Source organism: Salmo salar, chromosome ssa01 (genome assembly GCF_905237065.1).
Source record: "Salmo salar chromosome ssa01, Ssal_v3.1, whole genome shotgun sequence".
NCBI lineage: Eukaryota > Metazoa > Chordata > Actinopteri > Salmoniformes > Salmonidae > Salmo > Salmo salar.
Genome location: NC_059442.1, coordinates 163386002 through 163398799, shown reverse-complemented (window position 1 = coordinate 163398799; position 12798 = coordinate 163386002). Strand labels below are relative to the sequence as shown.

Genomic DNA, 12798 nt, shown 5'->3' with positions numbered 1-12798 from the left:
TAGGATTTTTAAGGTTTTGAAAATCGCGCCACAGGCTGCCAGTGGCTGTTACGTAGGTGGGACGCAAGCGTCCCACCTAGCCCATAGAGGTTAAAGTTTGAGTGTTTTTGGTGACAAGCCAAATTTCTTCAGCCTCCTGAGGTTGAAGAGGCACCTTCTTCACCACGCTGTCTGTGGGGGTGGACCATTTCAGTTTGTCTGTGATGTGTACGCCGAGGAACTTAAAACTTTCCACCTTCACTACTGTCCCGTCGATGTGGATAGGGGGGGTGCTCTCTCTGCTGTTTCCTGAAGTCCACGATCATCTCCTTTGTTTTGTTGACGTTGAGTGCGAGGTTGTTTTCTTCACACACTCCCAGGGCCCTCACCTCCTCCCTGTAGGCCGTCTTGTCGTTGTTGGTAATCAAGCCCACCACTGTTGTGTCGTCTGCAAACTTGATGATTGAATTGGAAGCGTGCATGGCCACGCAGTCATGGGTGAACAGGGAGTACAGGAGAGGGCTGAGAACGCACCCTTGTGTGGCCCCAGTGTTGAGGATCAGCGGGGTGGAAATGTTGTTTCCTACCCTCACCACCTGAGGGCGGCCCGTCAGGAAGTCCAGGACCCAGTTGCACAGGGCGGGGGTCGAGACCCAGGGTCTCAAGCTTAATGACGAGTTTGGAGGGTACTATGGTGTAGTTGATGAACAGCATTCTTACATAGGTATTCCTCTTGTCCAGATGGGATAGGGCAGTGTGATTGCATCGTCTGTGGACCTATTGGGGCGGTAAGCAAATTGGAGTGGGTCTAGGGTGTCAGGTAGGGTGGAGGTGATATGGTCCTTGACTAGTCTCTCAAAGCACTTCAAGATGACGGAAGTGAGTGCTACGGGGCGATAGTCGTTTAGCTCAGTTACCTTAGCTTTCTTGGAAACAGGAATAATGGTGGCCATCTTGAAGCATGTGGGAACAGCAGACGGATAGAGATTGATTGAATATGTCCATAAACACACCAGCCAGCTGGTCTGGGTCTGCTCTGAGGACGCGGCTAGGGATGCCGTCTGGGCCGGCAGACTTGCGATGGTTAACATGTTTAACTCATGTTGGCTGTGGTGAAGGAGTGTCCGCAGGGTTTGGGAGCGGGCCGTGTCGGTGGCACTGTATTGTCCTCAAAGCGAGAAGTTGTTTAGTTTGTCTGGGAGCAAATTTGAAAATACAAATGTTGTTGACAAATGGAAACATGTTTGTACCAAGGCAATAGGTAAATTAGCCAAAGTACATGTTAGATCTCTTTAGCAAAGTATGGGTGGCATGAGTAATGTGATGCCATGGATACAATAACAATGAGTTCCATCTCAAACTGGAAACATTAACATCATTCTGGAAGACCTGAACTCTACCCTTTATGAAACAAGCAGTATTTATCTGTCCTGAATATGAATATAATGAAAGTTGTCTTTCTACATGTGCACGCTCTCATGCCGTAGACAGTAAGACAAGGATTATGCCATCGAACACACCGACAAGGAGAACACTAGGATAGCCCGTCCACAAATATCACAGCGCGGAGGGGAAACTCTTCAAGGCAGTGCTGCTAAAATGTATTGATTATATTAGAGTACACGTGATGTATCCGAGTGCCAACTGTAATTTAGAGCGATTTCCTAGCAAAGGCCCTGCAAATTAATTTAACTGGTCACCTGCTGCTCCCACGTACACCCAGCAGCAGACTCGTGTGGCTGCACTGGTCAGCCATCCAGCCCAACTTGAAACAATGGGAGTCATCAATGAGTTTACGTCCCAAATGGCACCCTATCCCCTTTCTAGTGCAATACTTTTGACCAGGGTCCATAGGGTAGTGCACTACTTTTGACCAGGTTCCATATACTGTAGCTATAGAGAGAATAGGGTACCATTTAGGACGCAGCCGAGAGAGAAGCATTTGTGCTCGGCGCACCCCCTGACGCTAGTTAAAGTACAATCGATCAGTAATTTAAATGCTCTTTTTCAAATCAAAATCGTATTTAATGCGAGTGTTAGCGAAATGCTTGTGCTTCGAGTTCCGACTGTACTATAGATGTAGCCCGGGTCTCTGATCAAACTTTAACATGTTTCCCCGTCTCTATAAAACACTATATTGACTGGGCTTTTCCTTTTAAGGTTTTATTGATGAGGGCCGGGTTTATAACAAATGCGTAGGGTGTCGGGGGAAGGGTCCTGATCTGCACTTTTATGTTACTTGACAGCATCAAACTAGACACTGTAGCCGAGACAGTGACTAACATTAGGTAACTAATGTAAAGTAATTGCTGACTCTGCCACTGAGCCAAAGAGGGCAGGCTGTTTAGAATGACCTCAAAGGGGGTTTCACTTTAGCCACAGCACCCAATGGAAATCTATAGTATTGGTACAGGATGCATCTTAGATTTAGTCAAGTCTATTTTGGTCAGCATGAGATGCACTTCTGAGATAGCACTGTGGCCACAATGGTGAAATTGATTATTTTTCCCCCCCTATAGTGTTTCCAAGAAGAGGATTTTATTTTTGTTACCCTCAACAAAAATTTAAATGCATAATTTACTACAAAAATACATGCTCAAATACGTTTGATATTAAAAAAATAAACCATGTATACAATATATAATCATTTACGTTAGAGCTTGATTGAGAGGACTTTTGTTTAGTTTAGCTAGACATTGCATAGTTGAACAAATTTAGAGGTCATAATGACTGCAGTAGTACTGGCCAATGCACGGATACACATGCAGTTCTGGCTTTACTGTAAGAATCACTATGAACTGTGATGTTCTTTTATCCAGGCAAAATGTAAAGCAAAGAGAACCACTATAATCTGGAAACGGTAAGTGATCAGTTCTACTCTGAACCTCTCCAGTTTAAAAATGGTCAGGTCTCAAACTTTAAAAGAACCACCAGAACAGGAAATCAGCATTTGATAGTCGTATAACTGGTACAGTTCTCTTCCCACCGGGATCAAACTGTGACAAAGTCTTGCCAGTTAATCTCAATAGAAAGTAGTGTCTGCAGACACACTAATCTGAACCAGGATTAAAATGTCCACATGGATGTAAAAGCCCTGTATTTGCTAATCTCTTAACCTTAAAATGTAATTATTGAAGGTCTGTACAGGATTTGAATGAATGACAAATACCTTAGCTCAGCAACAAACTGAATGATCTCTGTGATAAGGTCATCTTACCAATGATACACATGTTAATGAGTTGGGTGTTTTACAACATATTAATAATTATCTTGTCAACTTGGCACAGTTACATTAGCTACTTCTCACTTGCGGGTACTAATTTAACAAGATGCAACTCATTAAGAATTGAGATTACTCCATGACTCAATCATACTTCCCAATGATTTCCTCTAAAATACTGTACATTCAAGTTGTACTTTTATTACAAGAAGTATTACATAATTACATGTTTTACATTAATTAGTCTGCGATGTTACATTGTTAAGTTGGACATCAACACCTTATTTGCCATTTTGTAATAAAGAAAATAAGAAACATTTGGTCAGTAAGAATAATTTGTTGGTCACTCGTCAGTTACGAAAAAAGTCCTTTGTTCTTTTTGGTTTTCTTTGTACAGGCCAAAGAACCTGAACCTCTTGGTAGTTCAGCCCAGTCCGGTAGTTTTCTCTTCGCCGGCTGGCTGACATTCTGTGGAGAGATGAACAAGTATCGACAACAATGAGTCCACTCTTGGTCGATAGTTATTGTTCGCTCCACTGAAAACTAGCAAAGCTCTACGCTGACTGAGTGACCTTTCTCTATCCCCAGCGCTTCTCCCCGCCTCCGGCCGCGCCCCAGCGCTTCTCCCCGCCTCCGGCCGCGCCCCAGAATAGGGAAACCCTGGTCTACCAGGTGGGCACACGACATCTTAATTACATAATCCTCTGGTGGTAAACTGGTTCTGGTTGAGATGTCATATAACCAGTTTACAACCAACTGGTCTCTATTACAACCAGGTAAAATATTTCATGACTTTGCGGAAAATACATCAAATCTTCGTTATTGTAAAGACGCCTTTTTCATAAAAAAGACGTGAGCCAAACATCCCTATCAAACCAATATACAACCCGTTTTCCCTTTCAAGTTATCATCATCAACCTACTAAATGTAAACTTCACACTTGTTCTGGCAATGTTCTGGTATTGAGAGCTTCACCAGCTGTCATGTAAAATATGGAAAGGTACTTCAGGGAGAAAACTGCTGTAAAGTTATTACGGAGATCATGTAGGAGAAAGCTCTGGTGGGTCTTTCTTAAATTGAGTGTTTGTCTGCAGAATTGGTCCCAGTTGTTGCATCAAATTCACAGTTCTTTAGTCAAATAAAATCACATTCCATCTTTCACTCCGGTTCTTTCCGCCTGAATTGAGTTGTATTGGTGCTAAATGGATGGATGAATGCAATTAACTTTTTTTCCCCTCGATTTTATATTTCCATAGAACCGTTGTGCTTTACATTTCCCAGCTTTTATTATTTGTTGTAAGAAATGTCCTCTATAAATCAAATTAGATTTGAAGTAACTTCTAAAATGCGTAATTAACACCCATTAAAAGTATGTGCTGTTAATATAATTAACAAAAACAGCCATTTTTTTATTTTATTTATAACCTTTATACGAACAAAATGTTTTATGGTGAGGCTTGTGGTGTCTCCTCCTGAAGCTAGACAGAGATTAGAAGGAGGAGCTCTGGTGAATAAACCACACTGGATGAGGAGTCCGACCTACAGTACGTGACCTATTGGTTGGGTAAATAGAGACACCATGCAGCCGATAACACTGCTCTTACTGAAACTAAGGGGTCCTCAGTGACTCTCTATCTCAAGTCAGAGATCCAAAAATGCTTAGAAGCCCACAATGACTTAAGCTTAAAAATCAAGGTTGAGGAATGCATGCAAACCTCAGACAATAAATCCCCCATCTGTGACACCTCTGATATATACTGAGTTCTAGAAACAAAGCTGACGTATTAGTGTCCTGGTCCTGTGGTTGAAAAGAAAACAAGCTGGTGTCAGAACAACTGTATAAAGGCTATATGAGAAATATATCTCTTGGGCACACAGCATGATAAAAACAGGATCTGGACTTCAATCTATTTGACGGGCATGTTATAATGAAGTATAGGAAATATGTACCAGCACAGATTTGTAACGTCCAAATGTGCCGAGAGACAATAATCCATGGCTAGACTGCTACAATCGGTTGGACCTGGCAACTAAACTGGACTTCCAAGATCCTCCTTTGGTCTAGAGTCCGCAGTCCATTGTATGTCTATGTGAGTCTCATGCACGCAGCTGCATCAATACAAGACACACAAGCGTGCTATCCAACATCGGATTACCATCCATCACAATTCCTCCTAAGCCATTTATCTGACCCCTCTAAATGTCATTTCCTTGAGGAGAGCGTTTTTTTGTTGTTGGTCTCACTCAATCTCATTGGTGCTAAATCTTTAGTGACCTCACCGCCGCCGCTCGGTGAAGGGGAGAACGAATCCGGCTGGTGATCTATTTAGAGGGAGCTCTAATGCACATATTGATCTACAGGTTACCATGAATAGGAGGCACAGTGGAACGTGTGGAGAAGGTGGAAAAAATAAAGCTTTCAAGTACACATTCACATCAACAATGAATGATTGAGGGTTTTTCTTTGATATGAAACACTGATAAAAAAAAAAGAAAACTCAAATTGATCATGGTGAAGAAATTCAGTCAGTTGTGGAGAGACAGACATAACTCAACAGTCTGCTGTCCTCTGCAGCCTGTTCTGTCCACACCTGGTCCCAGCTCCTGACCACTGCAGCCTGGTCCCAGCTCCTGACCACTGCAGACTGTGCTGACCACTGCAGCCTGGTCCCAGCTCCTGACCACTGCAGCCTGTGCTGACCACTGCAGCCTGGTCCCAGCTCCTGACCACTGCAGCCTGTGCTGACCACTGCAGCCTGGTCCCAGCTCCTGACCACTGCAGCCTGTGCTGACCACTGCAGCCTGGTCCCAGCTCCTGACCACTGCAGCCTGTGCTGACCACTGCAGCCTGGTCCCAGCTCCTGACCACTGCAGCCTGTGCTGACCACTGCAGCCTGGTCCCAGCTCCTGACCACTGCAGCCTGTGCTGACCACTGCAGCCTGGTCCCAGCTCCTGACCACTGCAGCCTGTGCTGACCACTGCAGCCTGGTCCCAGCTCCTGACCACTGCAGCCTGTGCTGACCACTGCAGCCTGGTCCCAGCTCCTGACCACTGCAGACTGTGCTGACCACTGCAGCCTGGTCCCAGCTCCTGACCACTGCAGCCTGGTCCCAGCTCCTGACCACTGCAGCCTGGTCCCAGCTCCTGACCACTGCAGCCTGGTCCCAGCTCCTGACCACTGCAGCCTGGTCCCAGCTCCTGACCACTGCAGCCTGGTCCCAGCTCCTGACCACTGCAGCCTGGTCCCAGCTCCTGACCACTGCAGCCTGGTCCCAGCTCCTGACCACTGCAGCCTGGTCCCAGCTCCTGACCACTGCAGCCTGGTCCCAGCTCCTGACCACTGCAGCCTGGTCCCAGCTCCTGACCACTGCAGCCTGGTCCCAGCTCCTGACCACTGCAGACTGTTCTATCCACACCTGGTCCCAGCTCTTGACCACTGCAGACCCTCGCCACAGCAGGGGTGTCCTATGACCTTTAACCCACGAGTCCCACCGCGACGCTGGCGCCATTTGGACTTCTAACCCCTTTTAAACATTGTGTGTTTGAGCTAAAGAGGGCTGAGCCAGAGCAGTGTTTATGAGACAAGGGCGGGTCCCCGAAGGGGACCGGGTCTTTTCACAAAAACGTCTGTAGAATTCGAATGGTTTGAGCTACAAACTATTAAAAAGCTATGAAAAAGCTGAGACTCACAAACACACGTTTTGCTATATAAGAGTCATTATGGTAAGGGGTTCAAAAAAGGGAAATCATATACTGTAATAAGTTGCTGTCAAACTCCACACAGTAGTCGGATATTAATTTCCCCACAGAGCAAACAATTTCTGTACTTACAGCCTTCTATAAATTCATTTATCAGGTTTTTGCTTTGGCGGACTTCATTTAAAAAAAAATGATATTTGTCCATAAAACGCATGACTGCAACAGTTTATAATCAAATAGTGCTATGTTGTACTTGTAGCCCTGGTTGTCCTGAACAGGACATGGTACAACAATTCATAGTGAGGCTAAATATAAGGACTGGACATGCAGATAAATGAAAGTCCGATAAATGAAAAGCCGATTTTTGCAGGGGTATCGGGACTGATAGGGTTAAAGGAGGTCAAAGGGCGTTCAAGATGCTCCCGCTGAGCGCTGACTCTAGGACAGAGGTTAACCGTAAACCAGCTCCAGGCAAAGCCAGGGCACACTCATCTCGTTAGACAGGGGACACAGCGTTTCCATCAATCCTCCCGTGTGGGATTAGCGAGAGCCAAGGGTCACGACCCTCTGGAGAACGTCACAAATAAACAAAGCCCTTTGTGGCGAATAACAATTAACTCTGCATTAACCAGAGGGTCTATGTGTTCGCCTGACTGGGGCGGGTGGACATCCTGCTGTGGGCTCATCTGGCGCAGATCTGTTATTGTTTTGGATTTATGGTGAATTCCTGCATGTCAGGGCACAAGATCACCACCCGTGTCATCAGGGAGATCTCTTAAGTTGCACGCAATCGTCGGTATTAAACAGCTCTCAAACTATCTGCTCTGTTGCGCTGTGAAAACCACACCTGGAGGATGGCAGGGGTCTAAGTAAGATGAACCAGTGGCGACCATCTTATCACTACAACTGTGTGACGGTATTTCTAGTCACACTGCCAGCCGGACACCAGAATGACTACAAAACGACTAGTTAGTGTATGCATAATGCATCATTTCAGTGGGTCAATGACATGACTTCCCTTTCTATTGAGGACTTTAAACTGCAGGAGTGGGTGAGATAGTAATACCTTCCATCAAGCCCAATTCTATCTGGATTTATGCTAATGAGTTCAGCTCCATCCAATTGTATGTGGAAATGAGGACCTTAGTGTGGACACCCTGGGAAGAGAGATCAACAGCTGAACGAGAGCACTGGCGGTGACCTAGAGAGCTCCACACACTAGAAGTACAGACTGGAAGCACAGACTGGAAGTACAGACTGGAAGTACAGACTGGAAGTACAGACTGGAAGCTGTTGCACAGTTTTCCCAGGGTTTTGAAAAGGCTTACTGAGTAGTTTCTTTAATGCAGGGAAAGGGATTTTTGGGAGCCAGTTATTAAAGTTGATGGAAGCCTGATGCTGATGAGAGCAGATATTTAACCTCCTCTGCTTTATTGATGATTAAATCCACAGTTAATGTCTTAAAAAGTGATCCATTGAAAATAATACGTATTCATCGTCTTGGTTGAAATGTAAGAAATATTTTTGTTATATCATCACGTACCCCACACATTGACACTTGTTATATTTGTGAATCAAATGTGTCTATTTTGCTAAAAATAATAGGTCTGGTACATCGTTTCATATCGTGAGTGAAATCCACTTTTTCTAGGCTGAGAAAACACAACAGAAAATCAATAACTTATACCTGAGGGGGGGAGTCACTGAAGAGTTCCTGTGTGTCCTCATCCAGCGGCTCCTGGTTCCAGGATGCCAGCTTCACTGCACTGGTCTGGGGGACAGCCTTGGTGGCTGCAGTAAGAGCCTTAGGGGCAAGGACATACTCTGGGATGGGACCCACTTCCTACCAGGGAGAGAGAGAAGACAACACCATCTTTAGTAGGAGACACATTGACTGAGACATACTGCAAATAATGTTAGTCCACAAATGCAGATAGGTTTCTGCAGAGGTGTATTGGTGTAAAAAGTACAGGCTAGTTTTAAATCAGTTTTTGTTAGCTGAACATTACCTCTGGCATTGGAAGATCCCTGAACAGGTCATCCTCTTCCATACTCATCTCCATCTCGTCTGGGAGTCCGACTGCTGACCAACCGACCGGTTGGGCTGGGGATGGCTCCACTGGGGCTGGCTGGGCTGGGGGTGGCTCCACTGGGGCTGGCTGGGCTGGGGATAGCTTGATGGGGGCTGGCTGGGCTGGGGCTTTTTCTGTCCTCACTGGCTTGTGGAAGGAAGGTTCTCTCACCGGTTTGTCCTGGAAGAAACACACAAATGAAGTGCCTACTTAGTGCTAATGAATGATGTCACATATGACTTCCATTAGGAGCTAGTATTTACAACTGCAACGAAATCCTACCCAAACTGACAGTGTTAAATGTCACTATGAGCCACTAACATGGACTCAAAAGCAACGAGGGAGATGACTCCCATGTAGAAGAGGACCAGTGGTGTGAAAAACCTCTCAAGCTGCTTTCACATCTGGAGAGGAGAGTGGGGATAGGCTGGGCAGTGGGGCTGAGGACAGGGGCCAGGCTGGGTCATGAAGCTTGGCTGGGGCATGGGGCCGGGCTTGTCGTGCTGCGTCAGCCTTTAAGGAAATAGGTCCCCTGTAGTAATCAGTCTGAGAGGAAGGCACCAGATGTCAGCCTTTAAAGCCTGTCCCCTTAATGGGGACTAGAGCAGCCTGAGAGATTGGGCTCTGCACTGACAAGAGTGGCCATAGAGGGAGAGGAGGAGAGAGAGGGGGAGGAGAAGAGAGAGTGGGGAAAGAGGGAAAAGAGAGCGAAGGAGCGTGTACAGGGAGAGAGAGATAAAGAGACTATAGTGCACAACTTCAGGGCTGGAGACATCATTATGCCTTCACATTGGTGGAGTTATCAACCACACTGAGAAATTAACCGTCACGCAGGTGTATTTGAAAGGCATACATCAGCTGAGAAGGCTGTGTCACGAGCACAATCTGAATATAAAATGAAATAAATCCATGGTGAATTATGTAGTAACACTTATTGCACACAAAGTGAGTCCATGCAACTTGTGACGCACTTTGTTTTTTATTATCCTGAACTAATTTAGGCTTGCCGTAACAAAGGGGTTGAATACTTATTGACAAGACATTTCAGCTTTCATTTTATTTGTAAACATTTCTCCAAACATAATTCCACTTTGACATTATGGGGTATTGCGTGTAGACCAGTGGCACAAAATCTCTATTTAATAAATGTTCAATTCAGACTGTAACACAACAAAATGTGGAAAAAGTCAGGAGGTGTGTATACTTTAAGGCACTGTAGATAGATAGTAGCGTCGTTCATAAGGAGTAGTGATATGTACATCAAATGACAGCTACATTCTGGGCTTGATAATAAGGATTAATAAAGTAGCTGACATAAGCCCATTTCTAATCAGAAAGTACGATCCGTGCTGACGTACAGGGGAGAGAGACCCTCATGAGAGAGACTTATACCTGTTGGAACCCAACGAAGGAGAAATAAACCGAGGGAATACAGTCGTGTAACGCTTCAATCACAACGATAGCATCATTGCATTTTGGTACACCAGATGGTCTGGGGCGGTGTGTCACAGCATCATCAGACTGAGCTTGTTGTCATTGCAGGCAATCTCAACGCTGTGCGTTACAGGGAAGACATCCTCCTCCCTCATGTGGTACCCTTCCTGTAGGCTCATCCTGACATGACCCTCCAGCATGACAATGTCACCAGCCATACTGCTCGTTCTGTGCGTGATTTCCTGCAAGACAGGAATGTCAGTGTTCTGCCATGGCCAGCGAAGAGCCCGGATCTCAATCCCATTGAGCACGTCTGGGACCTGTTGGCTCGAAGGGTGAGGGCTAGGGCCATTCCCCACAGAAATGTCTGGGAACTTGCAGGTGCCTTGGTGGAAGAGTGGGGTAACATCTCGCAGCAAGAACTGGCAAATCTGGTGCAGTCCAATAGGAAGAGCTGCACTGCAGTATTTAATGCAGCTGATGGCCACACCAGATACTGACTGTTACTTTTGATTTTGACCCCCCCTTGTTCAGGGACACATTATTCCATTTGTGTTAGTCACATGTCTGTGGAACTTCTTCAGTTTATGTCTCAGTTGTTGAATCGTGTTAAACAAATATTTACACATGTTAAGTTTGCTGAAAATAAACACAGTTGACAGTGAGAGGATTTATTTATTTTTTGCTGATTTTAATCACAATTTTGGACCCCCTCCCCCCCAATCATCTCAAAATTGATTGTTTTTGACCGTTTGGAAGTAACATTTTTTTCCTCCCACATCAGCGATGCAGCGCACCTCGCAAAACGTGATTGCTATCCTTGTTATGAAATCATCAACTTTACCCTGTATATCTAAAAATGACCAGGAACACTGATTGTTTACCAAAACTATTTCAGATGGTGAACCTGAACAATCTAAATCAAATCTATTGTAAGCCCCGTTCAGCAGGTATAGCCAGATGAGTTTTTTTTTTTATTCTGGTAAAAACACCATTTCCAACAGCGCCTAAGTCATGTGATAGTTTTGTTGTCACAACTAATAAAGCCGTATATCATACAAGCCATTTTAGCATTTGAATGCTGAAGGTAAAGAGCAGATGTGCAAGATCAGGCCACATGAGATGTTTTCAGAAGGCAGAACGTAATATGAGCAACGACTGTTAGTGAACCGGCGATTCGTAACGTTTGAATCGATTTCCTGACCGATGCATGCTACATTTGGATCGGTTTGTGGTCCGTGGACCGATGCACTAGTATCTTAAATACTTTAATCTGGGACCGATGCGTATTGGTGAATCGTTACATCCCTAGATAAAAGCGTCTGCTAATTGACAGATATAACAAAAATCTTATATTGACCTCTGGTTCTATCCAGGTGAGCTCAGGCTGCTGTAGGCTGGTGGAAACAGCAGGTGGCGCCGTGGGCATCCCCTGTCTCTGCAGCAGCTCCACAGTCAACTGGATGAGGAAGGTGCTGATGTCGTCGGGGACTCTGGCTCGAATGGCCTTGATGTCACTGAGGTCTGGGGAAAGAGGGGTTAGTCGAGAGCGACAAGGTTTGTCAGTGGGGAGAGAGGGGTGCTCAAGTAGAGAAAGAAAATAGAATTAGACTGCCTGTGTTAATGTAGCCGAAGCGTCTCATAGTAGAAGTACAGATCTAGGATTGGTTTCACCTTTTACATCATATTGAAAAAGAGGGGAAACCTGATCCAAGATCAGCACTCCTACTCAGGAGTTTTTTCTGATGTGGGAAATCTGCTGGCCCTAAACCATGTCGGGACGTGATAAGATTGTTTATCTTGGTAAATAAAAGTTTAATGTAGCCTGGGTCAGTCTGCTTCTGCCCCTTCACAAGACAACAATGGAGTTGGCAAGAGCATAAACAGATCTGGGACCAGGCTACAGGAGGAGACAACAGATCTGGGACCAGGCTAGTGTTTAATGCAGTTTTTCTCAACCTAGATGAGACTTTGAGATCTAATTTTGAGCGATACAGGAAGTGATATGTTCGTACCAGAGTTGACAGGGTGTGACTGGATGATGTGGCTGATGGTAGTTCGTATGGCGGTTGTTAGACCAGCTCTCTCTGTGTCCAGTGGGTAGTTTGCCCTGAAGGCCTGGATCAGCTGAGTTTCTAGCACAGCAACGGGTAAACTGCGCACATCAGACACCTGCCTCTGAACACAACACACACATATCTTTAAGAACAACACATTACATGCCTATAATGCTCATAATGGACGGTGTCAGTTGAGGAGCACAGTAGGTGGAAATTGAGGTCAGGTCTGTGCACCTAAATCGTCCATCGTCCTCAATGTCCAGATATATGCATGTTAGTGGTGGTATGAATATAGCCTGGTTCCTCTCTAGGTTTCTTCCGAGGTTTTGGCCT

At 45.3% G+C, this 12798-nt stretch overlaps 1 protein-coding gene across 8 annotated transcripts in view; it reads right to left on the bottom strand.

Annotated features, from left to right (window-relative positions):
• Window positions 1–3380: 3380 nt before the first annotated feature.
• Window positions 3381–12798, bottom strand: part of wrn (WRN RecQ like helicase) — a 49266-nt gene continuing 39848 nt past the window's right edge. For 7 of the 8 annotated variants that reach the window (XM_014144389.2, XM_014144381.2, XM_014144371.2 and 4 more), the window contains exons 32-36: window positions 12421–12583; window positions 11766–11929; window positions 8909–9151; window positions 8587–8742; window positions 3381–3667 (exon numbers count right to left, since the gene is read on the bottom strand). In XM_014144389.2, the coding sequence (XP_013999864.2) occupies window positions 3554–3667; window positions 8587–8742; window positions 8909–9151; window positions 11766–11929; window positions 12421–12583 (840 nt within the window). In that variant the 3' untranslated portion in view covers window positions 3381–3553. The remainder of the gene's footprint in view (window positions 3668–8586; window positions 8743–8908; window positions 9152–11765; window positions 11930–12420; window positions 12584–12798) is intronic. The other variant, XM_045693578.1, reaches the window with a different exon arrangement.